Source organism: Schistocerca serialis, unplaced genomic scaffold (assembly GCF_023864345.2).
Source record: "Schistocerca serialis cubense isolate TAMUIC-IGC-003099 unplaced genomic scaffold, iqSchSeri2.2 HiC_scaffold_1402, whole genome shotgun sequence".
Taxonomy (NCBI): domain Eukaryota; kingdom Metazoa; phylum Arthropoda; class Insecta; order Orthoptera; family Acrididae; genus Schistocerca; species Schistocerca serialis.
In genome coordinates, this window is record NW_026047628.1 from 685224 (window position 1) to 701584 (window position 16361).

Here is a 16361-nt window from a genome sequence, read left to right on the forward strand (position 1 = left end):
TGTGTGTCAGTACCACTTATTAATTTATTTGATATGTATCTCTCAGTTATTACTTATTTTACTTTAAACCACATCTGGGCTATGTTTAGAAAGACTTATCTGAAGGAGTGGAAACTCTCTCTCTTTGGGATGTGTAAAGTGAATTTTTATCTGCTTTTTCAAGGGCATGTATTATGCGTTTATTTTGGTGAGTTTTGATGTTACAGTATTCACTCTTGTGAACTTTTCATGGCTCAACAACATTGTGGTCACTAATCCCTGTACCTGTTACGCTCCCTGTTTGGCCATGGTTATTAAGATGTCAAAGATGTTTTCTCAAACATTTACACTTTCAGTGCGTTTCTGAACTCACTGTGCAAAATAATTTTCAGACACACCATTCAGTTCGCTTTTCGACGACGTTTTATGCCTACCACTGACATTGAATTTTCGCCAATATATCGAGGGTAGACGAAAGTCCCCACCAACTCTAATTCTACAAGTGGCATACCTATTTCAAATGACAAGTTTTCTTTGAACTGTTCAGCATGTTTCATCCAAGTCAGAGCATTGGTGAAGGGAACTTATTAATTTATTCCAGTTCGTAGGTGTAAGCTCCACCCGTACTTATCATACTGTATAAGCTTTCACAGTCTGCATCCCCATTACTTAAAACTTATGGCCTGAGAAGCCATGGTCAATCTGTAAAACTACTACTTCCTGACGTTTCGTTACCAACTGCGGGCAGCAGTGAGTCAATGACTGGCTGCCAGGCTATGGAGGTCCCAACATTGCCTGTCCATGATTTATTTGGCTGTGAGCACTATGGGACTTAACATCTCAGGTCATAAGTCCGCTAGAACTTAGAACTACGTAAACCTAACTAACCTAAGGACATCACACACATCCATGCCCAAGGCAGGATTCGAACCTGCGACCGTAGCGGTCGCGCGGTTCCAGACTGAAGCGCCTAGAACCGCTCGGCCACCGGAAGCCGTCCATGACTTATTTCCAGTATGATAATGAGTTTCACGAACAAACAGAAGGCGTGGCCATGGGCAGCCCTCTGAGTCCAGCTGTTGCTAATGTTTTCATTGAATTTTTTGAACAGTAAGCACTGCAGCCGGGCAGAAAAAGTCCTTGAAAGTGGTGTCGGTACGTGGATGGGACTTTTGTGATATGGAATCACAGTATAGAGGAACTGTACGGTTTCTTGGTGTATCTGAATAGTATTAATCCAAAGATACAATTTACTATGGAGAAACAGAGAAATGGCAACTAATTTTTTTGGACGTATCAGCAATTAAACAGGCAATGGGATTCTAGGGCATAAGGTGTATACAAAAGAAACACACATCGACTAATACCTCCATAAGCATTCGAACCATCATCCCAGGAAGAAGAGAGGTGTCATTAAAACATTGGTGGACAGAGCTAGTAAGTTTATTTTCAAGTTGATCTAAATCATTTACGAATGGCTGTTAGGAAAAATGGATACGCCGACAACGACATCGAGCGAGCACTTCATCCTAGAAGAAAAGTATGTCACAACATGCAGCAACAACTGTCAGCTGGAAAAGTTTTTCTTCCATTTATTCACAATATTACGGACTGTATTGGGAAAGTTTTGGCCAACTGAACACAAAAGGAACTGTAGACTGGGATATACCGACAAATCAGCTGTACCGAAACATGTTTTTAAGGAAGGTTGTCATGAAATAAAATTTAGTGAGACAAGCGTGTTAGCCAGAACATCGATTATTATGCACGTATGTATAGGAAAGCTATAGAAATTCTGGAACACCACAATGATTCCAACACAAAAGGAGACAGCTTAAAGTTATACAGGATATTGTGGTCGACTTTGTTCCAATCATGTGACGATCGATTACATTCGTTCAAGAATAATGATGTTAGTCAGAGATGGACTTATAGTCTGCCCCACGTGACATATGTTGGTGCCCTTTATGCACACTATATAAACGGGAAATCCATGGCCTGGCAGCCATCGTTTACTCACCTCCGAAGATGTTGGCTGCAGTAGGCAACGAAACGTCAGGAAGAGGTAGTTTTACAGATAGACCATGACATCTGAGATCAGAACTTTTAATTGATCGCTACCCTTACTACCTCACAGGAGCTATCTACTTAAATTTCACTACAAGGTAAACTACTTCGAACAGCAATGAACACTACACCACCAAATGTATTTCATCTATTCTTTGTGAACATGCTTAGGTCTCTTCAAAAATTTCAGCTGAACTTATTTAAATACCTATAACGATTTGACATTCAGTGCTTTCTGTTAGCGCTTTGAGCCCTCGTTCTTTTCTAATGCAACTATGACAATTTACAGCTACGATACTTACTGTGTTGTATCTACCCTCTTTCGGTGTTCTACTTGCAGCCTTTGAAACTGAAGCACTTTCTGCACTTACCTGAGACCCTGTAATTTTAAAAAAAGCCCAGTCCCCTCAACACATCCGCATACTCGTGGAACTGCTTCCTTTGTGTAGTTGACTCCTGAGCCATTTAGCTGAATCCATAAATCCACCACCTTCTGACGCTAGTTGGGGAATCTGCAACCTACACAGCTGCAGAACTGTCTGGGACTCTGATTCAGACTTCATTCCACTCTGTATAGAAGAACCACCTTCAGTTCTGCCCATGATGCTTCAGATGGTGAGCTATGCCTTCATCTCGCACACAAGACTGGCAGTCTTTACTAGCCAGTCACCTGAAACCTGAGAGAACCTCTTCCAATCCAATGTGGCACATATTGTTAGCACCAACGTGAGCCACCACCTACTGCTGGCTATTCCATGTCTTTCATGGCATCCAGAAGCACCCATTTCTTATCTGTAAAGACTCCTCCCAGTATGTACAGTGGATTCCTTCCCCTCCTATACAGTCGTTTCTCTAAATGGTGCCATTACACACCTAACACCGGAGCTTCCAATCACCAGTAATTCTACCCCCTGTCCTGTCTTGCACACTGAGAGGCTTTCTCTGGAACATGGCAAGCGACTTCATCTGGCTCATGGATTTCATCAGCCATAGACAGAAATCAAATTGTTCATCAGACGAACTGAGCAGGCTCTACGATCAACAACATGGAAATTCTTTCATTGCTACCCACACGCTGGAATGACTTCCTACTCGACCACAAGTGAGAGGTTCAAATGGGTCTGAGCACTATGGGACTTAACATCTATGGTCATCAGTCCCCTAGAACTTAGAACTACTTAAACCTAACTAACCTAAGGGCAGCACACAACACCCAGTCATCACGAGGCAGAGAAAATCCCTGACCCCGCCGGGAATCGAACCCGGGAATCTGGGCGCGGGAAGTGAGAACGCTACCGCACGACCATGAGCTGCGGACCAAGTGAGAGGTCAATCTCAGTATGGGCAGTACCCAAGGTGGCCGCAGCAGTGGACCAATTGGTGGACAACACTACCTGGAGCTGTGAGCGAAGAATCACCAACTTCATTCACATCTGAACACAGCAATTACTATATCTGTCCATACCAGAGTTGGCATGGTAAATAAACAGACATATACGAAGTATAGGAGTTGAAGGTAAGGAACACAGACAATATTTAAAATAAGTCACTTCTTATGAAACATGTCAGCTCACAGTACTCTGATGTACTACTGCTGCTACTATGACAGCTTCCACTGGATTGGGCGATCTAAGCGCTGCAAGTAACACAAAACAAAGGAGTGATGCAATTCAGCCAGTGGTTCTATGGGCCACACAGTTTATAAAACTTATAAATGTGCCTGATAAATACACACATGTGCACAAAATACGGGATTTGAAGCTAAATAACAATAATAACAATAACAATAATAATACCATTACAACTATAATAGTAGTAGATGTCGCGAAAATATACTTACAGCAATTGATAAATAATTCGCTCACTTGTGACAAACATCAAAGGATAAGGACGTCAAGTCATGCATCAAAAGTCCCCATTGTGAGCCAATTTAAGTATTAATGCTGACGAACAGAGAAAATGAGCAAATAAGCTTCTAACGAACACTATATGCTTTCCTTGCAGCAAAGGTGAAGTCGTTGCAGCAGCAGGCATCTGGTGTCAACATAATGCCATTCAATCAAACCTACTGTTTGAATACCAGTGGGTGTAAGCATGTTACTGTCAGTGTAATATCGAATAGGGAGTTCTAGTAAGTGGAATTTCTTGAAAACCGTCGATTTAGTGATGACAAAGTAATATTCGCTTTGCATCAATGACACTGACAATGCAATGTCTCAAAGCAGATGTCAGCCTTGTTCCACAGAAAAGTTTGTTCTCCCCTGATGTTACCAGGTGATCATACCATCTCTGTAGGGGATAGAGTTGGTACAGTTAAAATATTTAACAACAGAGGGAGCACAGATCTACAGGAGCTGATTTTTAACATTTTAATGAAATGCGGTACAGCATGAGCTAGAGTGTTGGCAAAGATGGCAGTCACATATTCTACAAGTAATTTACTGTCGATAGCTTGCCAAAATCTCCACTCATTGGAAACTACCATAGCTCGACTCCATGATGCATTCTGTGCATTGATGGAAGTGGAAATGTATGAATCATCATTACCAGATGTGGGCACTGAATTAAGATCTAATTTAAGTTTGTTTATATACCCAGCTGTAAGCAAGAGTTTATAAAACAAACCCATTACAAGGTAAATAAACAGTTACCACCATAACCAAGTGGACGAAACAGTCTCACCACAAGGGTTTTTAAATGACTGGTCCTGCAGTGATGAAGGTAGAAACCTGAAGAACGAGACGAATGGACCATTACTTCCTGATATTAGAGGTGCTTTGGTTATTGGGGTTTCATGCTGCGGAAAATAATTACTTTTTACACTGTTGACATATCCTGTGGGAGTCCACTTAGAGCAGGTATATATTTTTCAAAAATTCTGTTTCACTCAAAATATCAACTACTGCAGGAGATTTTGCATGGAGTTAAGGTACTAACATACTAAACTGCCAGCAAAAGCAGTGATATTCCACCACCTGAAAACGTAAAACCAAACAGCATATTCATTTTTGGCAACAACTGTGTGGAAAATCAGGATATCCGCCGACATTTCTGCTTTGCTCGCCACATGGAAGTGAATATAATTTATTTGAGTGAGACATACTTAAGCATACCCAGCATGTTGTCAAAGAAGTTTAATGTTAAAAACTGAGGTGTGGAAGACAATTTGACAGAAGTTACTTTCGTGAAAGTTAGGTCAACTGCAACGAGACCAGTGTCCCTCAGCAACATTTAAGCCAGTAACTGACAGGCTGAAAGAGGTGTCATGGACTATGGATGAAACCAGAAACAGGAGGAGGAGGAGGAGTGCTGAGTTAAGAAAGAACATATGGGGTCATCAGGGAAAAACCGTATTTGTTTGGTAAGCACTCAATATGTTTAACCAAGAAGGCAATAAGAATTGGGAACAAGGAATTTGAAAGATTGCCTAGGCTGTTACAGTTAATAATTTTGAAAATGTCGACTGTTAAAAATATACCCTGAAACTACAAAAACATGTGGTCCAATATCACATATGACCAACGCATGTAAAACCCCAAAAGGATGAATGGAAGTCTCATAGAGCGACAAATACAGGATTTTAACTGAACCAGCATTAGCAGCTCCACCTAGTGCAGGTAAAATAGTCGAAGTTCAGCCTGAAACACTAAACAGTCTACATCTAGAATATATAAATTATGGTAACTAAATGGAATCATAGATCGATTACGACTGTTTACAGCTTTAGCTGGTGAAGAGATTGCAGATCACATGAACAAAATATTATCGATCTTACCTGGGCTACGAAAATTAGGCATCGTCAAGTAAGTGTGAAGAGAGTTGTTCATGAGCTTCACAGATCTGCATGCAGAATAAATCTGATAATACGAGGAATGGATTATGCATGGCAGGCTGATCTCTTGGATATTCAAAACTACTTACAATCAAATAATGGTGTCAAGTACATTCTCGCAGTCACAGACACATTCCAATTTCGCTTGGGCCTTACCTTTGAATGTAAACACAGGGAAGGAGGTTTGAGAGGTTTCTGAACAGTTGTTGCAGACAGGACTGAATCGACTGTCCATCAACCTTAAAGACATATGATGGAAGTGAATTTTACGATAGACATTTCAAAGCAGAATTCGAATTAAGTGGGATAAGCCACTACTCAACATTCTCATATTTGGAAACAGTATTGCCAAATGGTTGAACTGGACCATCAAAAATGGAATGTGGAAGCAATTTAATCTTCAATGTATGTGCAAATGGCTGAACATACAGCCAAAAATCATCGACGAGTATAATCGCATTATTCACCACAGAATTAAGAGCAAACCTATTGAAGTCACAAAGGAATTACAGGAAAGCTTTGAACCCATTGTATGTTCCTCATAGAGCAGGTCATATGATGTCAAAGGAACAGGGCATTGATGAAATGGCTTAGTTTCTCATCAAAGCTCAACAGCTGGGTGAACACCCACAATTTGCTATGTAATTCGAAAAGCAAAGCTGAAACCATGCAGTAGTGTGACATGAGTGCTACGAAACGTATCAACAAAGTTGGAGGTGGTATTCTCGAGAATCTGCCATCAGAAGTGTATATCTCTGGATACAATTTCTGTGGAGCTGGAACAAAACTAAAATAGCACCTAGCTTATGATGATAAGGGCTTTAATGCATTGGACAATGTATACAAAGTGCACATCATTGCCTACACTACAGACAAAGATCACCGTATTGCAGAGCAAATATTCATTGATAAGGCTACACAGGTATGTCAAGGAACAGTAATTCACGCAGCACAAGCTATTTCTGAATATGTGGTTGATAAGGCAATGTTTGCTCGAACTTAAATTGGGTACTGGACTAACCTTCAAGCATTACTGAATTCAGTTCACTGTATACTAAAGAAGAAGAAAAACGTATGGGATATTTAAAAAATTGGTGACAGCTGCAAAAGGTGCCTTTCGGCAGAAAGAAGAAAGGAAATGATGTGGTAAAACGCCCACGTTCCTACAAATATCAAAGACATCTGGTGGAATAATTCTGTTTCCGATACCTGCATTTGCTGGGCTGTCAGCTACTGGTTTCATTAGCTAGGAGAGCTGATATAATTCAAGCAGTACAGAACGCCCGAAAAAGCGAAAAGTAATTACAAGCAGCTGAAAGGCATAATATGACCATGGAGGCCATTGCTATAGGTAAAGGCCTATATTTACAATACAGGAAATGGCTTTAGTTGTACATAAAGGCCCACAGCAATGATACTGAAAAAAAAAGATTAATAACACAGATCTGGTTAAACTCGTCAGCGAACTTAAAATCACGAGATTTTACAGCGTGTTTATAAAGGATACATTGCCTAAGACAATGTGGAAACCCAAGAAACATGGAACTGTCAATTTAGATGTTGTTTGGGGTATGGAGCTCTTGGTGATTTAAGGCCACCTGAAGAACTGTGTTGTCACTTGACCAATAGGAACCAGCTGATGTACAATGTTCGACGCTACCATGACTTCAGTTCATACCTCTGAGGATATTTCTGCATGATATTTTTCCTGAAAATTGCATAAAAACAAGCAGTATGCAAGTCTCCACGTCATTTGAATCTGCAATGAAATTATGTTCACTCTAATCCTAATTGGTTTAAATTGAAAGCAAACTACTTTCCTCCAATATATGTGCAGGGGGTAGCGATGTACAGCATTGACTGGCTGGAAATATACGAAAGCATAGCTAACGTCACTGAATTAATAATAAATTGCATCTAGAGAACTGGGAAGTTGTGTCAATGCCTCTCGGCACTTGCAACACTGGCAATTCATATGTATACTTGAAACGTTTTGTTAAGGGATTTGAGGTATGAGGTGAAGGCAAACGTTAATATGTTTAAATCAAAGATAGAAACAAAACACATTGCGGACTTCATTCACAAATATTTGATAGGATAATCACTAGGTTTCTCAGAGGGACAAGTGATGGTGCATAATACTGATAAAATTTTTGAGTTATCAACTGATGAACCAACTGCCAGTCAGTACAATTCGTGGAGAGTGTAATATTGTAATGAATTTTGTACCTCGACGACAGATTAGTCCATATTATTTATGCATTTTTTCCTATAGTGAGTCTTGCTTATAAAAGTGAAGAAAATGACGTCCACAATGAATATGGGCTGCTACATGAAGCAAAGGTGGCGAAGGGTTCACAACCATCAGGAATGTGGCAGGTACTGTGAAGTTAAGCTGCAAAGCAGAAGCCAAAAGTCAACTCCACGAGGTAACTGAGATGAATGGCATGACCCATACTAGAAGGCAAGGGAGTCATGGAATGAGAGGGAATAAGATGAGTGATCAGGCGTGAAAGAGAAACGGCACTCCTATCCACTGAGGAGGACATCATGCCAGTATGACTAGTTGTTCAGCATCTTCTGCATTGACTCTCAAACGGGCTCGCGTAAAAGCCACCAGTGGTAAAACATATTCCATGATGGTGGAGTGTGTTAAGACAGCAAATGATGAACAGAAGTGCACAGGAATGAACTAAACACCCACAGTCTAGTTATGAATGGACATGGTACTTAAAAAAAATGGAGGAGGGTGGTCTGATCCGCTCCCCTGGAAGTACCACTTAGGAGATGTAGGACACTGACGAACTGGGTACCATGTACAGCCAGGTAAGAATACATGGGAGGACCAAGTAAGTTTCCTATCAGATATTAGCTACAGGAATTTTCTAGTTTCAATGAATGGAAGAACGAAAGGTGCAAGATGTAAAGATGGTGTAAGAAACTCATTACGCAGCCAAAAATTCATACAAAAGGTTTTGGCAGTGGAAAAGTCAAAGCCACTGTCCATGCTTCACGAGTAAAGAAGATAGGAACGACGCTGAAGACGCCACACAAGGAGACACGTTTGTGTGGAACTGTAACAGAGTGTAAAATCCTTGGCGAAAAGGGAGCTGAGACGCCTGTTGGGTGATTCCATAATATGGTTACTTGGGATAGCAAAGACAATGATACCCAGGACGAGCATTCAGGCAACCCGTTTTCGTGGATAAATGTGTGTGACAAGTCAAACCATATAAACCTTGAGACAACTTTGTCTTTCAAAACTTCCTCTAGTAAATGGGGCAGACAGCTTCTAAAGCCCCACATGTATGGACTACAGAGGATACCAGCCCTCTAGCAGATGTATCAAGACGATGGTTCAAAATGTGGAGAGCATATCTCCCCAAGCGAATCATATCGCTGCATGCCTCAGTCCACCAGGGACCAAGACACACTACAGTAAACTTGAAGTGCACGGTGGGGAACATTCTTCGGCGATAAGGATAACATTTGGAAGATACTTTATGTGGTCATCACAGCTGTGTAAAGGTCGTGAGGGAGGGGTATAGCCTCCAGTCGGCCTTAGGATGTCAAAGTTAGCGTAAGGAGGGCTATGCGTGAAGTTTTCAGTGAATTCGAAAGTAAAATTCTATGTACCGATTTGACAGAAAACCCTAGGAAGTTCTGGTCTTACGTTAAATCAGTAAGTGTATCGAAAAAGCATATCCTGACACTCTGGGATGATGATGGCATTGAAACAGAGGATGACACACGTAAAGCTGAAATACTAAACACCTCTTTCCAAAGCTGTTTCACAGATGAAGACCGCACTGCAGTTCCTTCTCTAAATCCTCGCACGAACGAAAGTATAGCTGACATCGAAATAAGTGTCCAAGGAATAGAAAAGCAACTGAAATCACTCAACAGAGGAAAGTCCACTGGACCTGACAGGATACCAATTCGATTCTACACAGAGTACATGAAAGAACTTGCCCCCCTTCTAACAGCCCTGTACAGCAAGTCTCTAGAGGAACGGAAGGTTCCAAATGATTGGAAAAGAGCACAAGTAGCCCCAGTTTTCAAGAAGGGTCGTCGAGCAGAAGCGCTGAACTATAGGCCTATATCTCTGACATCGATCTCTTGTAGAATTTTAGAACATGTTTTTTGCTCACGTATCATGTCATTTCTGGAAACCCAGAATCTACTCTGTAGGAATCAACATGGATTCCGGAAACAGCGATCGTGTGAGACCCAACTCGCTTTATTTGTTCATGAGACCCAGAAAATATTAGATACAGGCTCCCAGGTAGATGCCATTTTCCTTGACTTCCGGAAGGCGTTCGATACAGTTCCGAATTGTCGCCTGATAAAGTATGAGCCTACGGAATATCAGACCAGCTGTGTGGCTGGATTGAAGAGTTTTTAGCAAACAGAACACAGCATGTTGTTCTCAATGGAGAGACGTCTACAGACAAAGTAGCCTCTGGCGTGCCACGGGGGAGTGTTATGGGACTATTGCTTTTCGCAATATATATAAATGACCTAGCAGACAGTGTCGGAAGTTCCATGCAGATGATGCTGTAGTATACAGAGAAGTTGCAGCATTAGAAAATTGCAGCGAAATGCAGGAAGATCTGCAGCAGATAGGCACATGGTGCAGGGAGTGGCAACTGACCCCTAACAGACACACGTAATGTATTGCGAATACATAGGAAGAAGGATCCTTTATTGTATGATTATATGATGGCGGAACAAACACTGGTAGCAGTTACTTCTGTACAATGTCTGGGTGTATCTGTACAGAACGATTTGAAGTGGAATGATCATATAAAATTAATTGTTGGTAAGGCGGATGCCAGGGAGAGATTCATTGGGAGAGTCCTTAGAAAATGTAGTCCATCAACAAAGGAGGTGGCTTACAAAACACTCGTTCGACCTATACTCGTGTATTGCTCATCAGTGTGGGATCCGTACCAGGTCGGGTTGACAGAGGAGATAGAGAACATCCAAAGAAGTGTGGCGGGTTTCATCACAGGGTTATTTGGTAAGCATGATAGCGTTATGGAGATGTTTAGCAAAATCAAGTGGCAGACACTGCAAGAGAGGCGCTCTGCATCACGGTGTAGCTTGCTGTCCATGTTTCGAGAGGGTGCGTTTCTGGGTGAGGTATCGAATATATTATTGCTTCCCCCTACTTATACCTCCCGAGGAGATCACGAATGTAAAATTAGAGAGATTCGAGCGCGCACGGAGGCTTTCCAGCAGTCCTTCCTGCGAACCATATGCGACTGGAACAGGAAAGGGAGGTAATGACAGTGGCACGTAAAGTGCCCACCGCCACACACCGTTAGGTGGCTTGCGGAGTATAATGTAGATGTAGAAATTTGCCAATTGGATTTGCACTCAGGTGGGGTAGGAGTCGGCGCATGGATAGCACACAGGAAGTGATCACTTGAGTATGTGTCAGAGGGAATGGGTCATTCCAGGTTGATACAGCGCGCATCGCTATCCTGTGATCTCGTTTAGAGCGCACGCTATAATCGATTATAGTTCGCTGTTCTAGTGCGGGTGGCGCTCATGTGGTGATTTGCTATTATGCCGCGGGCGTGTGTTCGTGGTGGCTGGCGGAAAGTGAGAGGGTAGTCGGTTTCTGGATATTGCACGGAATGTGAAGTTCGCTCTGCCTGACCTGCTGGTGACTAGCACTAAGTTGGTTGTACTTCGCAATATGAGCAGAGTGGTCTGGAGCGGATCAACTCGCCGCTGTGCTGGCCATGCGGTAGTGATTAATTGGTGTCTGTGTACTTGTTCTGCCTGCCTGTCCGATGTGGAGGTCCGGTGGGGTCCTGTGATACTCTGGCCCGGAGACAACTAATTGCTAAATTTTGGAGTCGTCTGCCAGGTTAGGGTGTGAGCTCGGTTGGCTCGTCAGATTTTCTGCTGGAAGCTCCAGCTGCGGTTTCTGAACTTCATTCTGATGTGGGACGGCATTATTGGAAGTTTATGCTGTGTGTGTGTGGCACATTATGATATTCATTGGTACTAATTTAATTGCTCAACTGGAGTATCTTCTGTTTATACCGCTGAGTGGGTCGTTACCCACCCGGTCTGCTCAGCGTAACCTTTGGTGGTGCCTGTATGTTCCTTTTTGAAGGAATTCATGTAGGTGGTTCCTGTTACCTGCCCGGAGTTGCATTCATGTATGGTACATTTGGCATTTGACAAGTTAGGTAAAGTCTGCCTAAGGAAGGCGGTTTTGGACAGTATACGCATAGTGAATTACTTCTGCTTATAATATGGTCTTCTGGGACCTGAACAACACGATCTCGTCAATTTGGTTTGTGTCACAGCATTTAGTGGTATGTTCCGTATTTTTATCTTACAGTGTTATTAACTTGGTGGAATAGTCGCGTTTGGTGTTGGTAAGGCACTTCTAAGACTGTGGTTTCACTATTCATGTGCGCTTGGCTTTTATTGTTTTGTTTATTAAGATTTGTGTGTGTTGGCTTCTGGCACCTGTTAAGAGCGCCTGAGTTAACGGCGCTGTGGTTATGTGCTGTCGGGATGTTATATTGTTATTCCATTTTTGAATTTTATCTTGTGTTGATATTATCTGTCGTGTGTTTCAGAACATAACCAAGGTGCAGTTGTGGGAAGCATGTCGGGGAGCTCTCAGCATTTATTTCGGGGACTGTTTCTAGTGGGAAGGCTCTGAAGTGTGAGAGCTCGGTCGTCTGTGATTGTGTTGGGAGTTGCCCTTGCCCTTTCGTTGTATCAAATTATTATTTTGTTGTTATATTTATTGGTTGTGTGTTGCGCTTCTTTTATTTTATGGTGCCAAGTGCCATTATCTTTCTCAAAGTTCTTTTATATAAATGATTTTAAATTGTAATGCCAAGTTAACTTATTATTGGATCTTGGTCTGTGGTATAAAATCTTTTAAAGCACCATTGTAATTTGTTCTTGCAGAATAAATTTATCCTATTTTATGGTGCCAAGTTGCCATTATTATTAATGTTTTTTAGTTTATTGCTGCCCTTAATGTTTTCCGATTTTATGGTGCCAACTGTCATCATTCTTAAAGGTTTTTGTAAATGATTTTAAGTTGTATTGCCAAGTTAACTTATTATTGGATTTTGTCTCTTGGCTAAACTCCAAAAGCTGTTTGGGGATTATTGGGTGGAAATCCTTGGATAGTTGTCCTATAAGAACACACTTCCAAAGATGACAGGCGAGCTGGACAGTGCAGAACAAGAAGTCCAAATGGTAGGAAATGTGCATGAAATCTGAAAGGAACGTGGGTGCTCTAGTGGTAAGAGATGATTCAGAAGGTCAGCTAAGAGGGAACCTCTTGGACAGGTTCTCTAAGAGCCCCAAAGCAGATGGTGGGCAGTGAAGTTGCCAAGCAGCAAAAAGGAGTGAGGGAGCTGACCAATGAGCTAGAGTAAGTCTGACTTAGTAACAGCAAATGATGGAGAGGTGTAGATCTTGCAAAGAGAAAAGGTGAAATGAGGAAGGACAATGCTGACTGCAACAGCTAGCAGTCGCATGTTAAATGAGATGGATGGCCAGCATGGCTCCCACATGAGGAGGAATGCTGTGCTTGGGGGGTAAAGGTCACAGAGGACCAGAAAGAAACATGAAAGGTCAAATGGGTTGTGAGGATAATTTTTTTTCTTGGAAGCAGAAAACAAGCGGACACTGCAATTCCAAGAGCAGCTGTAATCCCTCCTGGGATTTAATGCCATGAATTTTCCATTGGAGAAGTCATAATGGGGATTGGGCAAGAGGGAACAAATTAAGATTAGTCACCTTGGTGGCTGCTGAGTGCCAGCCTTCAAAAATCCACTGTTACAGGGGGAAGAGGCTGGAGAATCCTGTTCCATGAGGTCTACAAACATATTGGCTATCTCCCTGGGTCAGTCTGAATTCCACGACAGAAAATCGGTAGGCAGTGGGCACCAGCAAAATGGAGGTCAGCCAGGTAAGGGTACATATGCCAACACCACTGAAGTGGATCTCCAAGTCAGCGAAGGAGAAGACCATTTGTTTTTGTTAGAGTTCTTAGAACTTTCTAGTTGACAGATGAAGAGTATGTTTTTAGCTGTAGAAAGTCTTTGCACGAGTACTGCTATTGTCCTTTCAGCCTGACAGTTGTGTAGCACGTGATTTCCCCACCAAATGTAAAGATCTGATTGCTTGTTGCGTAGCTGTAGTAGGAGACAGGGATACTATTGTGACCTGTGTGATTTCACTACTGCAACACTGACTTGAAGTTGGAAGTCTTGGTGGGCATATCCTCCGTTACGCACGGCATAGCAAAAATGGTACTGTAAATGCCAGACGGTAAAATGCATGGATTTTGACTAGCTAACAATTGCAAGTGACAGGGTGGGGTTTGATGTCCTTCCATCAGATCTCCTGGATGCTTACTCATTAAGACACTTGGGACATTCACGGGATTACATTTGATACAGCAGAGAGGAGGCGAACAGCTGCCCTCGTGAGCATCTCAGCCAAAAGTAACACACTTGGCCATGTTTTGACTAGATATACGTTTTATTATAACGTTGACACTTGTACGAACTCATCTGGTTTGGAATGTATGGTTGGGCTGTGATTACTTCACAGCCTCCCTTAATCTTTGAGGCAAAAACTACTCGAGCAAATGGTAGAAAATGAGTGCATGTGGGTCCACAGCTCATGGTCGTGCAGTAGCGTTCTCGCTTCCTGCGCCCGGGTTTGATTCCCGGCGGGGTCAGGGATTTTCTCTGCCTCGTGATGACTAGGTGTTGTGTGCTGCCCTTAGGTTAGTTAGGTTTAAGTAGTTCTAAGTTCTAGGGGACTGATGACCATAGATGTTAAGTCCCATAGTGCTCAGAGACATTTGAACTATTTTTTTTTTTTAGTGCATGTGGGCATTAAGTTTGCATCCATCTTTTTCATAAATGAGAAAAATTTCACAGAGTCTCCAACTGCAACACCTTCCAGAATAAGGCATGCATTAACTGTAGCAAAGAAATGACCCTCTTCGGTGTGTGATACCATGAGGAACCAAGGTGCATTTGGGAGGGCCTTCAAATCTATAGCCTCATTCTGTTTATGTTTAGTAGACACACGTTAAGATGGTGATTGATACATAGCAAAAGAATCCCCCATGATTGCCAAAATCTCCAGTGGCATGCTCTTTCCAACTGGGAACCCCCTCAGAGGGGGCTTCACCCACCGTAAATGATTGTTCGCACCTCAGGTCACACCCCCCGAACTCCTGACAGAGGGACAAATTGGCATTTGGGAAGGTAACAGCTCAGGCACTCACCCTTCTGGGCCTGACCTGTATCAGAGGGTACACGAGAACCCTACCCGCTGATCTGGAGCTGCCAATTATGCATTACTTTGTCACCTGTAATGTGTCTAACGAATGAGACAGCCTTCAGGAACACACCAGGACGAAGGAGAAACAAAGAGAATGAGGATTCACCAGTTAAGTCTTCACAGCCTTACTGAAAGTGGCACCAGCTACTTATGTTTCTTCTTGATGGTGGCCTGTAAACCACTGCAAGCTTGTGCGTTACCTGAGCACCACTGCGGCACCGCATTGAGAGAGGTGTTCAACACTATATTCATTAATCTGAAAGGTTCGGAATCAGCTCCAATTTTTGGATATATAGCCATTCACCCTTTCTTCTAACTTGTTCTACTGCAGTATGATATTAGCTTGTGCCCATCAAGATGAATTTCAGTGATTTCATGTGACATTCTGCATTAAACACAATGCAGCTGCTGATATGCCACCTGAACTTTTATTTTCCTGTATGGATATCAGACATTTGCTCTATTTATCTAGGAATAGTCACATAATGGTTGTTGCAAAGAATAGTATTAATGAATCATTACAGTAGTGCATTTTATAACTGAAGTACTCTTACAATTAATAAACTAAAATTTATATTTCTGAAATAGTTCTGCAGTGAATTATGAAAACTTACCTTGCACTATCAGATGCATATCTCGTTGAGGTTTCCACCTGAAATATTTGAAGAAATGGCTAGTGATTTACAACTGATGAGACAGTAAATACATAGAATTCTATTAACGCCCACCAACATGTGATTGGTCCACTAAATGCTGTAAGTTAGGCTTGAAAATATCATTAAAGAGGACATGATAAACTCTTGCAGTTAATGAAACAGAATGTTAGTAAGAATTCATTCTCCATTTTCTCACTGTCTTCAGTACTGTAAATAACTACACAAGCCAGTAATTTGGTTGTAGCCATACTTCCTACTAGACACTTCACAAAGGAAAGTGACCAATAATATTTTTAATCTGTTATGCACTTACACTTTGTGTAAAATTTTCTTTCACTTTTTTTCCGTTATGAAAACTGCCATGCAATGACAGATGAATCCATCATCGTAAGTGACACATTTGGACCTTTGTGCTCTGGACAGCCCAGACCAACTTGCAGAGGTGAGGAGTGACTCCTAAACCCAACCTTAAG

General features: G+C 42.0%; 1 protein-coding gene across 1 annotated transcript in view; it reads right to left on the minus strand.

Moving 5' to 3' along the window:
- LOC126442757 (zinc finger protein 708-like) overlaps nt 1-16361 on the minus strand; it is a 102879-nt gene that overhangs the window by 20386 nt on the left and 66132 nt on the right. The window contains exon 6 of the mRNA XM_050090791.1: nt 15847-15884. Coding sequence (XP_049946748.1) covers nt 15847-15884 — 38 coding nt within the window. The remainder of the gene's footprint in view (nt 1-15846; nt 15885-16361) is intronic.